This window comes from Leopardus geoffroyi, chromosome A2, assembly GCF_018350155.1.
Source record: "Leopardus geoffroyi isolate Oge1 chromosome A2, O.geoffroyi_Oge1_pat1.0, whole genome shotgun sequence".
NCBI lineage: Eukaryota > Metazoa > Chordata > Mammalia > Carnivora > Felidae > Leopardus > Leopardus geoffroyi.
The window spans coordinates 22,935,201-22,950,810 of NC_059331.1; the positions used below are offsets into that span (position 1 = coordinate 22,935,201).

A 15,610-nucleotide genomic window follows, 5' to 3' on the forward strand; every position below is an offset into this window, starting at 1 on the left:
AAGTTGGACGCTTAACCAACTGAGCAACCCAAGCGCCCCAGGCCTGTGTATATTCTAAGATGGAAATGTATCGAGCTCCTACCTGCCATGCTACACACATTGTGTTACCTGGACCCAGAGACATGGCCTGACTCTGCCCCGAAGTCTATGAGTGATGCTGCCAGGTTCAACAACTTGCTGGACAGTGAGAAATGACCTTGGCTAATTTCATCATTAGCCACGGGAAGGGGCTGGAGTCCTGTCCTTCCCTGAGAGACAAACGTTACTGAAGATGTCCCCACTCTCCAGCAGGCCTTAAAGCAACTGAGCTAAGGCCATGTTTGCTATAGTGTTCTAGCCCTGAAGCACCTTCCCTGAGCCGGTGATGGAGCATGTGATGAGCTGGTCATTGCATGTGATTTTTCACCCTGTCTGTTCAATCAGCAAAGCAGAGCAGCCTTGAAATGCTATGAATAAATATTTGGAGTTCCTGGGTTTCTCATAACTCTATTTTTCTTCTAGGGATTAAATGGGAACCAGATGAGAATGGAGTCATTGCCTTTGACTGCAGGAACCGAAAATGGTAGGAAATGGTCAAACCTCTTAGTTACTTTTTAAAGAGAACTTGTGGAGAGGTTCATAATTCATTTTTTGCTTAATTTTCCCCTGACCTAGGTACATCCAAGCAGCGACTTCTCCGAAAGATGTGGTCATTTTAGTGGACGTCAGTGGCAGCATGAAAGGGCTCCGTCTGACTATTGCAAAGCAAACCGTCTCATCTATTCTGGATACGCTGGGGGATGATGACTTTTTCAACATAATTGCTGTGAGTGCAGCTGTTTTGTGCTTTCTCTGCGCTTTGGGTTCATTTGATCTTTTAGCAGCAACCGGTTCACATTCTCATTGCTTTTGTACACACAACATTAGAAGTCCTGCCCGAGATGAGGACCAGTTATCCCCATGTGAGCTCCCTGAATCACGATGTTGGAATGGCTTTCAGAGTCTGGGGAAGCAGTTGAGCACATTTCCTCTCCTCACCTCGCACTCAGGCACTGCCATCTGGAAGAGTAGCACCAGATTTGGTTTTCCTGGGGAGCCAACCTTTTCAGAACCTTGGGGAATTAGGTCTTGCAAGATATTCCTCAGACGGCTAGTGGAGATTAACTTTAAGCTGGTTTGGTCTGAAGACCATGATAGGAACACTAATCACGATGACAAAACAACTACACTGTAGAGAGCTGTTTAAGGCTCACAGAACCCTTTGTCTCAGCTTCATAAACAAAAGTGTGTTTATTAAGTGCATACTGAATGCCATTCGCTTACCCTTCATATTTGCATGGTCTTTTGTTCCTCACGGCAATTTTAGCATGGTTTTTGCATTTTCTCCGATGAGGCTGCTGGGGTTGCGAAGATCAGTGACTTGCCCAAGTTATAGAATGGGGAGGTGGGAGACCCGGGACCCAAACAGGATAGTAATAACATGCTTCCTGGAAAGGAGCAATGGCTTCTGAGTTCCATCTCCAGCTCTTTTTCCTCTTCTCCCCAATTCTCTGGTGTGAGTCTCATCATGCACCTTATGTCCTTCCTACTCTTTTTCCAAAAACTATAGCCACAACAAGCCTGCTTCTTTTCCCTGAGTACTTTACCAGGAGCTCCTGCCTGGTAGTCACCTGTGCTTTGCCGCACCACCTCTGCCTAGGACACTGAGTGGCTGCAAAAGGCAGTCAAGGCAGCGTGGTGTGGTGAACAGAGTGTGTGCTTTGGGGTCGGGACTTAGTTTTGAATAGTTCTGTCCCATACAGCAAGCTGCACATCTTGAGGCAAACTGTCAGCTGAAGCTTGAGTAATCACATTACCTGCAGAGTTGCTGCCAGGACTACCTGAGCTGGGGCACAGGAGCCCCCCCCCCCAATGGCAGGACATGAAAGAAGGGGCGTTGTTTGAAGAGTAGTGCAGACAGGCTCCAAGCATGCCCTTGCTGTGGTCTGTGTAGCTTCCCCAGGCTCCTGAGCAGATGTGTCATCATGGGATCCTGTATCTAGGCAGCCTTCTGCATGGGCACAGAGCCTACTTTTATTGGCGAGGCAGAGGGCACGGGTGTTTAAATGGCACTTAAATGGCTCGAATTAGTGTCCTGCCCGCATGCTTCTGATGAGACTGAGCAGGAAGGCACAACTGTGGGCCACCATGATTTGTAGCTTCAGATTTTTAAAAGCCCTAAAGAAGAAAAGGAAGAGAAGGAGAACAATAGATTCCATGGGAGCAGGGGTTAGGCTTGTTTATTTATTCAACTATACCCAGTGCCCAAGACAGTGCCTGGCAAATAGTAAGAGTGTAAATACTGCTGAAAGGATAATCCCTGCAGCTGCCTCGCCCACCTTATGCCAGCCCTCATGAGTGTCCCATGTGGGGGATCTCATGGGATCTTTGCCCCAGCTCTGGGGCATGGACACAGAGGAACCGACAGGTAGAAGCTACCATCTAGGGGTGCCCGGGCAGCTCGGTCGGCTAATGTCCAACTCTTGATTTTGGCTCAGGTCATGATCTCATGGTTCATGAGTTTGAGCCCCACGTTGGGCTCTGTGCTGTCAGCATGGAGCCCGCTTAGGATTCTCTGTTTCCCTCTCTGCCCCTCCCCCTCTCTCTCTCTGCCCCTCCCTCCCTCCCTCTCTCTCTCTCTCTCTCTCTCTGCCCATCCCCCACTGCCCGCAGGCTCTCTCTTTCTTAAAATAAGTTAATAATAAGAATAATAAGAATAATAAAAAGAAGATACCAGCTAGAGGTCACACAGCCAGAAAAAGTGGCCCAGTAAAAACTCAGAAACTGTCTGGCTTTACCTCATCCTGCTTCCTGAGCAGAAGTGAAGAGATCATAGTTGAGTGACTCAAACATCTTGCTGTGAAATTCTATGGCCCCAGGGCACAGTTCTTTAAGGAAACTTTCAGACAGAACTTTGGGTTTCTAGAGTAGAGAAAAGCTACTCTAGTTACCAGTCTCATTGTGAATATGCAAATGTAGCCTGATCCCCACACATCCTGAAGCATTTACAGATAAGAAGCAGCTAATTTGGGACTATCTTCTTATTAATCTTTAATTACTCATTACAGAAGTATCAGAAATTAGCATAATAAGAAGTGCTAACTAATTACATTGTGGATCCTTTATCAGTCAGGATTTATTGTTCTGTTAACAAAACCAATCGATTGAAATAATCTCTGTAAGTTCATTAAGATATACAAACAGTGTCAACCCAATAATGAAGACAGAGTGATTAAGATAATTAAAAGCAGACATGCTAGTTATTATAGAATAGTTAAGGAAGAAAATTAATTAATTTTTTTTTACCCCAAATTGTCCCCTTATATAAAGAAACCCATTAGAGGTCCCATTAACCCTCACTGTACATCTGCTTTTAAGTTTTCAACATAAATGATCAACTTCAAGACCATTTACATAATTATTTGGACGATTAGGAAGATACTCTGAACTTTTTTATTTGAAGCCTTGATAGTAAAATTGTGAAGGCTGTCCCCCTAAGGGGTAAGAGAATGGATCAAATTCTTTAGTGAATTTATATTAAAAGCCCCGCGGTGAGAAAAGGAACCACTAATTAACAGTGACTTTTACACGTTGATTGTTTTATTACAGGCAACTTATGTAAAAATTTTAAACAATCAGAAAAGTTGCTATTCTCTTGCTGTTTGCCACATATTTCAAGTTTTTCCAAGTATATGAACATATGTAATTTTTCCCCAGCAGTAGAATCCTGTTTTCCAGAATACTCAGCAACTTGCTTCTATGCTTTTATTGTAAGCAAGTGTATTTGAAGAGCAGAGCATTTCATCACCCTGTAGTTGACATTAATTATTTAACCAGTCCCCCTTTGCTGGACGTCATGCTGTTCTCGGTCTCTTTTCTGCTCGAGAGTGCTGCAGAGAACGGACTTGGGCATGTATTCTTGCAGGGTTGGGTGTGCTTCTATTGAATAATATCTGGAAGTGGAATTGCTGCACCAAGAGGCATGCATATACTTAGGTATTACGAGAATGTCCACTAAGTAGGGTCTTATAATGGTTGCACACTTAGAAACTGCGCAGGCATACCTTGGAGATATGGCGGGTTTGGGTCCAGACGACTGTGGTAAAGTGAATATCGCGATAAAACGAGGCAAATTTTTGGTTCCCCAGCGCATATAAAAGTTATGTTTACATGACAGTGTAGTCTGTAAGTATGCAATAGCATTGGGTCTAAAAAACAATGTATGTGCCTTAATTTAAAAATACTTCATTGCTAAAAAATGCTAACCATCATCTGAGCTTTCATTGATGATCCCAGATCACCATAACAAATATAATAATAATAAAGTTTGAAATAGTGCGAGAATTACCAAAATGTGACAGACAGATACAAAGTTAGCAAATGCTATTGGAAAAATGGTGCCCACAGATTTGCCCTGCAGAAAGTTGCTACAAACCTTCAGAAAGTAACCTTGTGAAAAAAACGCAGACTCTGGGAAGCACAATAAAACAAGGTGTGCCTTTAGTACTCAGCTCCATCTGCTGTAACAAAATACCATAATGTGGGTAGCTTACACAACAGAAATTTATTTTCTCACGGTTGTACAGGCTGGAAAGTCAAATATCAAGGTCCAGTAGGGTTTGGTTCCGGTGAGGCTTCCCTTCCTGGCTCGTTGACAGCCATTCACCTTCTCACGGTGTATGTTCCCGGAGAGAGAGAGAAGGAGGGAGCCAGCTCTATCCTGTCTCCTCTCACGCAGGTGCCAGTTACGAAGCCCCATCCTCATGACCTCACCTAGCCCTAATCCCCTCCCAAGGCCCCATCTCCACATTGTGGGTTAAGGCTTCAACATGAAACTGTGGGGAGGGCGCACAAACATTCAGTCCATGACGCCAACATTTTGAGAGTTCTAAATAGTGGATTTGTAATTGGCAAATGTCCATGTTCATTCCCTTGAATTGTCTCTCTCAATCCTAAGTATGTTTCACCAATGTTGCCTTGCCACATCATGGTGGTGTTCTTTTCCTCCATTACCTTCGGTTTCTACGCTGGTAAAATTGCTCGAGTAAGATGGTGTATGTAGGTTTTTCAGTCTGTTGAGAATGGTTACTTGCCTCCGCCTAGAGGGAGACCCTACTGCAGATTCTTGTACGTGCAGGACGATGGGAGGTTTGAAACTCCATCCAGAATGCCCCGCAAATCTGTTTGAGTGCCCTGTTCTTATCGGCTGGAGTCCATTTATGGGAGAGGACATGATCATTTCACCTTTCATTACACTGTCCGCTTTCTCCTGCTCGTTGGGTAGATGTTTGAGGAGACATTTCAGAGTTTCAGAGAGAAGTAAAGAATACACTCTTGTTTTTCAGTGTTGGAAGCCCATGTGCATCCTAGGTATTTGTTTATACAGATCTACTTCATCGTTGCCACTTGGTTTTCAGTGCCTTAATAAGGGAAGGGGGGAGAAGATGTAAATAGTAAGAGTCTTTCGTTGGCTGTTTCAGTCCTGTGTGCACGTGTGCATGTTTGTATTAAGCTCATTGGCTAAATGCATCTTACATATTATACTGAAAAGCTTCCAATTCAGGTCTTTCCAGAGAGTAAATGTGAAACGATAATGTTAGAAACTGTTTTAGCTTTCACGGACAGGGTATTGCAAAATCTAAGACTGATGAACTAAATGGGTGAATTATAAAAGAATAGAAGAAATAAGAGAGTGATTTTGTGCAGCCAAAGTTAAAATTTAAGGTCAAACCACTGGTGCATGAAGAGAGATGTCACTGACAAGAGAAAAGGCATATTTTTCTGATTTGCTTTGAAGTCTAACTACAAGCCATGCATTAAATTAACAATATTATCATAAAAATGAGGGTGCTAATTCTGTCCGATGCTGAAATTTGAAAAATGGTTTTACAGAAGCCTAAGCCATGCATTAAACAAACACAGTATTAACTGGACTGATATTGTTAAATCAATTTAAATGCTTCCTGCAGCCTGTGTTTGTGCCGAGTTGAATAGAGAAGAGCACCATTTGTTAGTTCAACCCAGAACTTTCTGGTGCCCTGGTTTTAATTTGCAGAATTTTCTTTAGAACCGTTCCTCCAGTGCTTTGTCTGCTACGGATTTACTCTTTAAAGTAATCGATTCCGTATTAAAAGTATGAGGCTGGTATTTTCTTTCAGTGCTCATTTGTTCTGTACTACTAATTACGTCCAGTTGTGTTTCAAATTACACAGGAAGCTCCTCTAATGCAGAAGATCCCTGGGATGCCTGTACTGCTGAAAATACTGTGGGCTCATCTGCTTCATTACATAAACCCTACACATTTTCATTCGAAAGGTTATTTAATCAAAAGCGCGCCCAATAAAACCGTATAAATATTTAATGGAGTTCCAGCAATTCTGCATCAGTTTCTTGCCCTGCATGAGCATGCCAGCCTTGTAATTCTGTGGTTTGGTGTGTGTGTGTGTGTGTGTGTGTGTGTGTAACTTAGGGTTCTCTAAAATGTACCCACTTACTTCATTTACTTTTTGTTTATCTCTTTTTTGAAAGGGATAGAGATTCTCTTTTTTTGTTGTTTTTTGTTGTTTCTTCTGTGTCAGTTTTTCCCCCCTAGGTTTGTGCCTCTTCTTTTCCCTCCATAATCTTCTCTGTATCTTTGCCTTTCATCTCTTTGTTCTGATTATTTGTTCTTTCAACAAATACTATTGAGTGCTAAGAGTGAAGTGTTAAGTACTAAGGCTGCCTTTGCAACTAAAGAAGACAGGCTGTGGACCTTGAGGTTTTGTGTGTGTGAGTGTCGGGTATGGAGAGAGACATCCACGAAGCAGGTGCTCAGGGCAGAGTCGGGGCAGTGTGATCTTTGAGGGTGCAGTGAGGGGCTCTAGGAGGGCACAGAGCTGGGCAGGCTGGGGACTCAGTGATGGTGTTTTAGAAAAAGTGATGACTAAGGGAACAATAAGGTAGGGGGCTTCTGCAGGAGATGGGATAGGCGGGGAGAATGCACAGGTGAGGAGGAAGTTGCTCTTTGCAGGAGGTAGTCACTCCTCTCCAACCCCCAGGAAGTACGGGCCTGAAGGGCTGGGCCTGGTGGGAACACCTGAAAGGAGCTTATTTTCTGGACGCATTGGAAGGGGGGTGGGAAATGTGGGAGGTGGAGTTGGTGGCTGGGTTGAGGGCTGGTGGGGGGGGGGGTTGATGATAAAAAGAACGGGGCTGGATTGAGAGAGGCGGGCCAGACCAACCCACACAAAGAATTGGAACTCTACCTGGAGGCAGCGGAGGACGTGGAGGGTCAGCTGCAGAGTGATGTATAGGGACATCCCCCTAAAGTTTTCCCCTTCTTGATTAGGTCTCCCCTCATCCTCTTTTTTAGGCAGTTAATGGTCTTCTTCTGTTAGGCCTGGAAGCTCCATTGCTTTCATCCTCCGGCCCAGCTTCCGGCACGAAGTAGGGTTGAGTTCTCAATGTCATCCAGAGCCCAGAGTCAGCTGGTTTTCACTCCTGGGCTCTAGGCTTCGATTTTCGTGAGCCAACATGTGGCACGATCCTACACCAGTGCCAAAACTTGTGTGAGCCTTGGTGGGCGAGCCCGGCCCACTTAACTCTTTATTTTTAGATCCTTCTCCAGCACATTCCGGCCATTCATTTAATGAAACCTAAACCTCGCCTTTCCTATTTCAGATCATTAAACTTCCCATTGAGGATTTTGCTGTGTCTTTAAAATGACAGAGGTGACGAATGCCTACAGGGATTGTGCAGAAGGAAGGAAAAGGCAGGTGGTGACGTGTCCTCACTGTCAGAGCCCAGAGTTGTGTGGTTGGCCTGGGAGGAAGGGAGGAACAGTTCCCGAGAGGAGAGAAGAGTGGGTGGTAGTCTAATCCCTGAAGAAGACCACGGGTTTCCATCAAGCCTGGTTTTGTTTTTTGGATGGACCATGGCAGCATCACAGATATGCACTTTTTATCATGAAAAGGAGAAACAGCGTCTTCCAAAGCAATATCTTTGGATGTAATGAGCATATTCTTTTATGGATACAAGTAGGAAAAAGTGGCTCATGAGAACTCTGCAATGATGTTCACGTGCAAGTTTAGTCAGTGTTTTATGTTTTATGGCACCTAGCAGGTTAGTTACTATTCAGTGAACAAACAAAGGAACAGAGGGCCCGGTGGCAGATGCCTTCCTGGGAGGGGATTTGGCAGTAAGCCGGCTGCACTGCCTTGACTCCATGTCTGCCACAGACCCCCGTCACTGAGAGGGTTCAGAGTGTGGCATGGAGTGGGACAGTGTGCAGCCATGCACCGTGGTGGTTTCCATCTTGGGTATTTAGACAGTCACGTGGGCCTATGGCCGCAGCACTTCTGTCCAGCGAACGCAGCACCTCGCTCTCCAGGGGAGGTCGGGGCCTGCGACCCCTGTCCTCAACACCCCCTTCCTACTCAGCAAATGTCAGCTCCAGTTGGAGGCCACATCTGTTGGTCTTTCTCTCTGGTAGCACACGTGACACTCACGTATATATTTTCTTGGTTCCTTGTGCTTGTGCATCCAGATGCCGTCTTCCTCTTTCTTATATGCTGAGTTCTGTGTTGACTCTTCACCCAGTTACCTCTTTTCATCCTCGCAGTGAGTTCACGGGGGGAAATCCAGTTACAATTCCCATTTCCCCAGCACAAATACTGAGACTCAGAGAGCTGAGAAGCCTTGGCCAAGGTCACCCGGCTGGTGTGTGGCAGAGCCAGGATTTGAACTCGGGGCTGTCTGCCTCTGTTGCTTTAGCTCTACTGCTCTACCCTTGTGTGAATCAGAAGAGGAGAGCCAACAAGGAAGGAGAAGGGGAGAAAGAAACAGATATGACCATGTGGCAGTCCTAGCTCTTTAAGGGGTGAAAATTCTTTGTCTACCTTCTTAGGACGTAGTTGGTGGACTGGCTTGACCATCTCCGGGGCTGCCTCAGCTCTCTCCCGCCGTGCTAAGAGACTCTTCCCATTTCCCCGAGATTTACAGGAAGGACTACCCACTTTGGGGGGAGAGAGAGAGACGGCTGAGCGCCTCTCTAGGGTTCATTCCTAGCAGTGGGAGGGTGCCAAAGCAAATGGCAGAAGAGAATTCTACCTGGCCAGCGACGACGGTGCACACTGCATGCGTCTCTTTTTTAGACTAATGATGTCTGATTGTTTAAGTAGGGACGAAGGAGAGCTGTTTATCAGGCCGTTGGATCTTAGGGCTGGAGTTGACCAGATCTTCAGTTGTGAATTGATCTGGCCATCCCACATCATCGTTTCACAAAGTGGAAATCCAGAGAACATCCATTAAACTGTAGGAACTGGAAGGTTTCCAAACGGCGAGCTGCTGGGAGCGTGGAAGCAGTTTCACATACAGGGCGCCCTTGGCGTTCCCCTAGGGAGGAGCAGTGGGTAGTGCGGCGAGCATGGTGAGCACGCACGGCCCATGGGCCTCCTCGGCACAGCTGCCTGGTGTGCACCGTTCCCTCACACGGACGGCTGAGCCCAGCTCCCTTTGGTGATACACACCAGATTGCTCAGCATAGCTTTATCCTGATGCAGTCAAGGGAAATTAGTCAACTGCAAGCTTGGATGATGCCACTAACAAGCTGGCGGGGGTTCAGAAGAGCAGATTCCTCCACTGTGGCCACGGCTCACACAGCGATGGCGAGCATGGTTTTGATTACTGCACATGTTCCTCCCTGATGAGGGCAAGAACATCTTGGTCTTCTTTACTTTCCAGCCCCCTCTGCAGCCCCCCACATGCATGGACCTTTACACTAGCCAAGCTGTTTCAGGTCTGTTGCCTCACTGGATCCTCACAGGAACCCCTGGAGGGTAAACAGAAGATGAATTAGCACCTTCTTATGCATACGAATCTGAGACCCAAGGTTCAGTGACTTTCCCAAGGCCACACAGGGAGTATATGGCGGGCAGGATGTGGACCCAAGTGTCCTGACTCCCGCCTCAGAGTACACAACCCCAGGAATCAATATTGATGATGTGTATTAGGCAGAATGTAGATGAAGTTTAAAATTTACGTGGAAAATGGAACTGGGAAGTTTGGGACTGCAAGGTATAGGACACCTGAATAAAGGCTGCTTTAGCATATAGGCATCTCATAATCTCACGGAAGAGATGTGGAGCAGGGCGGCTGCAGGTTTGGTACGATGCTTCAACAGTGTCCTCAAGGACCCACATTGGCTCCATCTTCCTGACCTTTGCTCTCCATTCTTAATCTTGTCACCCCCATTGTTGCACAATGACTGCTACAACCCCACAATGGCATCCCAAGTGGGAAGGAAGGAGAGAAGGAAGGCATTGGGTAGAGGAGAGTTTTCCCATAATGGCAAGAAAAAAACTCATTAAACTTTCCAGAAAATGAACCCTTACATTTAGTTGGCTGGGAATGAATCAAGGGACCATCTCTAGCTTCAAGACAAGCTAGGAAAGCATGCTTTCAGCAGAGGAGGATGGGATAGATGTGATTGGCTAAGTCTGGTTTTGCTTCAGGCTTTAGGAATGGGCATCTTGTCACTCTCAACCAACTCAGTCAGCAAGGGAGACAGAGGACAGGGAAATAGCTGCTTTTTTTCAACAACTGCCCACCTCAGTCCAATACGGACTGAGAACGTTGGAGAGACTCTTCTTCAGGTTGGACTATGAATTGCTTCCTGGATCCTCAGATGATGTTCCATTTGTGGACTGAAAGTCATGGTCCCATTTGTCAAGGGCTAATTTCAGAATTGTGTAAATGTGTTTTTGTTTTTTGTTTTAGTCCATGCCTCCTCAGAGGAGATCTAAGCTCTAGGACCATTGAGCGACAATTTTTCAAGTGCTTTTCTGTGACTAAGAACCAAGATTAAAGAGGGAGCAAAAGTCAGACTGATAGAAAGCATAGAATCTTGGGGGCCAGAGAAGAGAAATTGGGGGCTTTGAGGTCCTCAGGTCAGTAGCTATAAGGTCAAACTACCTGGGTTTGAATTAGGACTGCACCCCTTGTATACTCCCCAGGGACTTTGGGCAAGTTGGCCATCCTTGGTTTGCCCCGGTTTCCCCATCTGTGAAGGGGGAGTAATTGGAAGGGCTTACTGCATGAGGTTGAGGTGTCCCGTGAATGAAGTCTAGTCTGTGCCCAGGTGGAGTCAGGGCTCAGTAACAGTGAGTTGCATATATCAGTATTATCACTGCTCCTACTTGCTAATTAGCAAGCACCTCGGCACTGAAACAGGATAATCTCTGTCACTGTTGTAGCAGCTGTAGTTCTGGCCCTCTTCAGTCTGTCCCTGTAGTGTGTCCAAAAGCGGTGGGCCCAAGCTCATCTCTTTATTTCCCCCACTTCCCTGTGCATAGCCCTCCATGGTCCTCACTCCACACACTTAAAGTCCAAACCCCTTAGCCAGACTTTGCTTGAGAGCTGGGCCTGTGAGAGGTGGTTCTGGTTCCCTTCCTCTGGAGCTCTGGGCTGGGTTTTTGGTCACTGCAGTGGAAACATGATGACACTCATTTGAACACGTTGTACTTGGACACCTACTGTGGGCCCACCCCTGTCGTTGTCACTAGGGGACATACCGAGGAACCGGATATGGACCCTTACAGTGTGGCCCCACCTGTGGTGAGGGATCCAGGCACCAGGCTGTTAGGATTTGGGAATTTACAGGAGAGGAGCCTCACTTACACCACAGGCTGCTTCCCAGAGGAGGCGGGAATGAGCTGATCCAGAGGATGAATGGGAATCAGCTGGGAGATGCCAGAGCAAGGCTCCAGGCAGAGGGCCCTGTGTGGGAGGACAAGATGGGATATATCGGAGGACAGGAAGGGAGTTAGGGCTGCCAGTGCCAATTCTCTAGGGAGGGATAATGAATGAATGAAGTTGGAAAGGTCAACAGGGCCAAGTGTCCAGAGCCCTACCGTACCCTGGGAAGGCTGATTTGCAGAGTAGTGGAAAGTGTGAATGGGATTGGCGGGATGCGGCATGATCCAATTTGTGTTTTAGAAGGACCCAGCCTCGCCATAGTGCAGAGAATCATGCCTGATGAGAGAAGTGAAGATAAAAGCACTCAAATTTCCACTCCCTAGTTGTGAGTTTGGACAAAAACAAATGGTCATATTCTGGGTATTCTGGGATAAAAAATAATGGGAAGGTCGGCATTGGCCTGTGTGGAAGGTGGTGTCACTGCTCATGAGCAGTGCTCTGACCCATACCTGCAGAGCCTCCCAAGAGTGACCGGGGAATAGCAAGGTCCTCTCCTTTCCTCGATTCTGTTGTCACTCACGTGTGACCCACACACGGGTCGTTTGGCTCCGTAAAACCAAAGACAGGAGCTGGAACTATATCTGCCCAAGTCTGGGATGCTCTTTAGATCCCACCTGGGTCATGCACTGTCAGTCATGGCCACGGAGCCACTCCTGAAGGACTGTCAGTTAACTGTATACACCCTAAACACTGCCATATATCACCACATGCTCTAGAACTTCCTTCCTCAAACAAGGAAAGAATATTGGGCACTTAAGCACAATTTTATATAGGGGCACCGATTGAGAAAGTCACCTATGTGAACGAATCGAAGCCCTAGTTATGTTGCTTTTTTGTTTGTTGGCATGTATCCTTAAGTTATTTGGTACCACTAAAATGGTTAATTGTGTTCTCTTGGCTATTTCATCTCTTTGCAGTATAATGAGGAGCTTCACTATGTGGAACCTTGCCTGAACGGGACATTGGTGCAAGCTGACAGGACAAACAAGGAGGTAGGGTCTGTGGCCGGGCAGGTGCATCAGGGGTCATGGCATGGCCTACTCTCCCTCACGGTAGTGGCTGATGCTAATTCTATTCTACTTTTTAGGAACTCATCAAATGTATTGCCTTTAATCATGGCAGTAAAATAATTACATTGAGTTCAGAAGCTCAGTAGTTCTGAAATAATTGCATTGATTTACTTTTTCTTGCTTTATGTACGTCCTGTGTCATGCTTGATACCTATGTTGAAACCATGGAAAGAAAATAGCTTTTGCTGAGATTTCAAAGAAAATTGAACCCACTTGTTAAATCTGTTGTTGCTCTTCCTACAGTTGATTAAATCATCATTGGGGTATCTATGGGGGTAACTTGTCTCCCAGGTTAGAAAGTAAGCTTTATGAGGACAGGGATGATGTCTGCTCACTGCTGTGTGTTCAGTGCTCTGAGCATTGGAACAAATGAAGGATGTGTTAAAGGAGGACCTTGGGAAATGGGGTAAAAGTTTCTCTTCCTATTGGAGCATTCTGGGAAAATGCCCAGAATAGGTTTCTATAAAATAAATCCTTTTTCCCCTTATCCATCTTTAAACTTATGAGTACAGACCACTATAGGTACCACTATAGCACCCCCTACAGGGCCAGGTGACAATTTAGGTCAAATTAGCTGTGTAGCAACAATATCACACCTCCTAGGACACACAGCTGCCATTACTCGTGTTGTTTCCTTGTATTTGCCCTGACGGGCTGCTCCTCTCCTGGAGAGCAGATTCCCACGAGGTGGCTCAGGGCACTGCCAGGGTAGGTTTCTGTGAGGCACTGTGCCTGTGCTGGGGAGACCCCTCGTGGCTCAAGTGGGCAGGGAGTGGCATTGGTGGCATCTTAGGTGCAGGTGGCATTTCTGAGGGAGTGAACAACAGAGGATTAGGAGAAATTCATGTCAGCTAGAACACAGAGTGAGAAGGAAAAATGATACCAGAGCTAATGTCCAAGCTTCAATTTGAGGGGCAAGAAACACTGTAATAGGCTTTATGTTAGGAGGGTAGAAGAAGTACATTGTAGCTCAAAGAGCAGGTGTATCTAGGGAATGTTTGTTCATGGTCACTTCGTAGGGAATGAATGATTTAAACCTATAGCCAAACTTTCCTAGGGACCTTCCCCTTGTTTGCCCATTGCCTGGGTCTGGATTCTGCCCCATTCCCAATATTATAGCTTTGGAATATCCTCCAGAGCCTCAGATAGGTGTCCAGTGATGGTGCCTGCAACATTAAATAGAAAAGATGCTTGGGGTGCGTAGGTGGCTCCGTCGGTTGTGTGTCCGACTTCTGATTTCAGCTCAGGTCATAATCCCAGAGTTGTGGGATCAAGCCTGCATCGGGCTCCGTGCTGAGTGTGGAGCCTGCTTAAGATTCTTTCTCTCTCACTCTGCCCCCCACCCTGTCTAAAGTAAATAAATAAAAATTTAGAAAAGATGCTTAAAATGGTCACGGCCTCCCTTCAGATTGCTTCCCAAATAAACACGGAGCAGTGTGATATTTGGATGTATGGAGTCTTATGAAAGGCAAAAAAGATTGTTAGATAAAGCAGGCTAAGCATTTATTTAAAACTGTCTTTGGAAATGTGTGAATATTGAAGACTGGATCAGTTTTGACTATAAAAATGTATCTAGACATCTAATTCTGACAATGAGGAACAGCCATATTCCAATCAGATTCTTCACCTTACAACTAAAAAACCCTGGAGGTAACCCAGTAAACAAGAATAGGAAGACTCTGGAAGGTGAAAAAGGAAGATGAGCTTCCTGGACTTAAATGCATGAGCTGAGTTCCCTGGGTTTTCTTGTTGATTCCCACCATCTGTCTGAATGGAGCACTCCAGGACCCTCCCTCTCATACCTACAATAGGCAGAGACCAAAAATAATAATTAAAAAAAAATAATTCAAGAAAAGCCTGTTCCTTCTAGCCTAACAGCCAGGAAGGGGGTAGCCTCAAACAGAAAACCTTCTTGACAATACCTTTACTACTGCACACAAACACCAGTGGGATGACCGTAGTGGGCAGCCCTCCACCCCTTCAGGGCTCAACGAGGAATCGACCTTCCACCTCACCCGCATCCACTGGGCCCTTGTGCTATACCTCAACACACAGACTGGCTGCTAGGAAAAAGATTATATAGGATCCAGAGTCTTGTAACATAAAACCTAACATGCCCAGAAAGCAGTCGAAAACCCCTAGTCATTCCCCAAACCAGGCAAATCACAACATGAATGAGAAAAGACCATCAACAGAAGCCAATGTTGACATGAATCAGATGTTGAAATTATAAAATTGCTTCAACAAGCAATTAGGAATTCTCTTGAAACAAGCGAAAAAAAAAACTCAGCAAAGAAATAGAAGTTATTAAACAGAACCAAATGGAAATTATAGAACTGAAAAATACAGTCACCAAAATAGAAAGCTCACTGGACCAGCTCAGTAGTAGAGTGGAGATGACAGAAGACAAAATCAGTAAACTTCAGGACAAATCGATAGAAATTACCCAATTTGAACAGCCGAGAGAAAATAAACTGGAAGAAAATGAACAGAGTCTCAGGGACATGTGGAGTGATAACAGAAGAGCTAACATTCATAGCACAAAAGTCCTAGCAGAGGAGAGGCAGAGTAAGACTAGATATGTTGGCTGCAAACTTCCTAAAATTAGTGAAAGGCATAAACAGACATATTCAAGAGGCTGAGTAGACTCCAAATAGGATAAACCCAAGTCACTCCATGGCAGGGCACATCATAAATATAATTAGAAAAGGGGAAAAGAAATAACTTGATAGCCACAGAGAGAAGGGGCACATTGCTTAGATTACCTATTCGTATGACAGCAGACCTCT

The 15,610-nt window shown here is 45.6% G+C and overlaps 1 protein-coding gene across 4 annotated transcripts in view; it reads left to right on the forward strand.

The window, feature by feature from the left end:
* The window catches only part of CACNA2D3 (calcium voltage-gated channel auxiliary subunit alpha2delta 3), an 866,452-nt gene that overhangs the window by 396,328 nt on the left and 454,514 nt on the right, over positions 1-15,610 (forward strand). For all 4 annotated transcript variants that reach the window (XM_045493219.1, XM_045493218.1, XM_045493220.1 and 1 more), the window contains 3 exons: positions 502-562; positions 655-805; positions 12,669-12,743. In XM_045493219.1, coding sequence (XP_045349175.1) covers positions 502-562; positions 655-805; positions 12,669-12,743 — 287 coding nt within the window. The remainder of the gene's footprint in view (positions 1-501; positions 563-654; positions 806-12,668; positions 12,744-15,610) is intronic.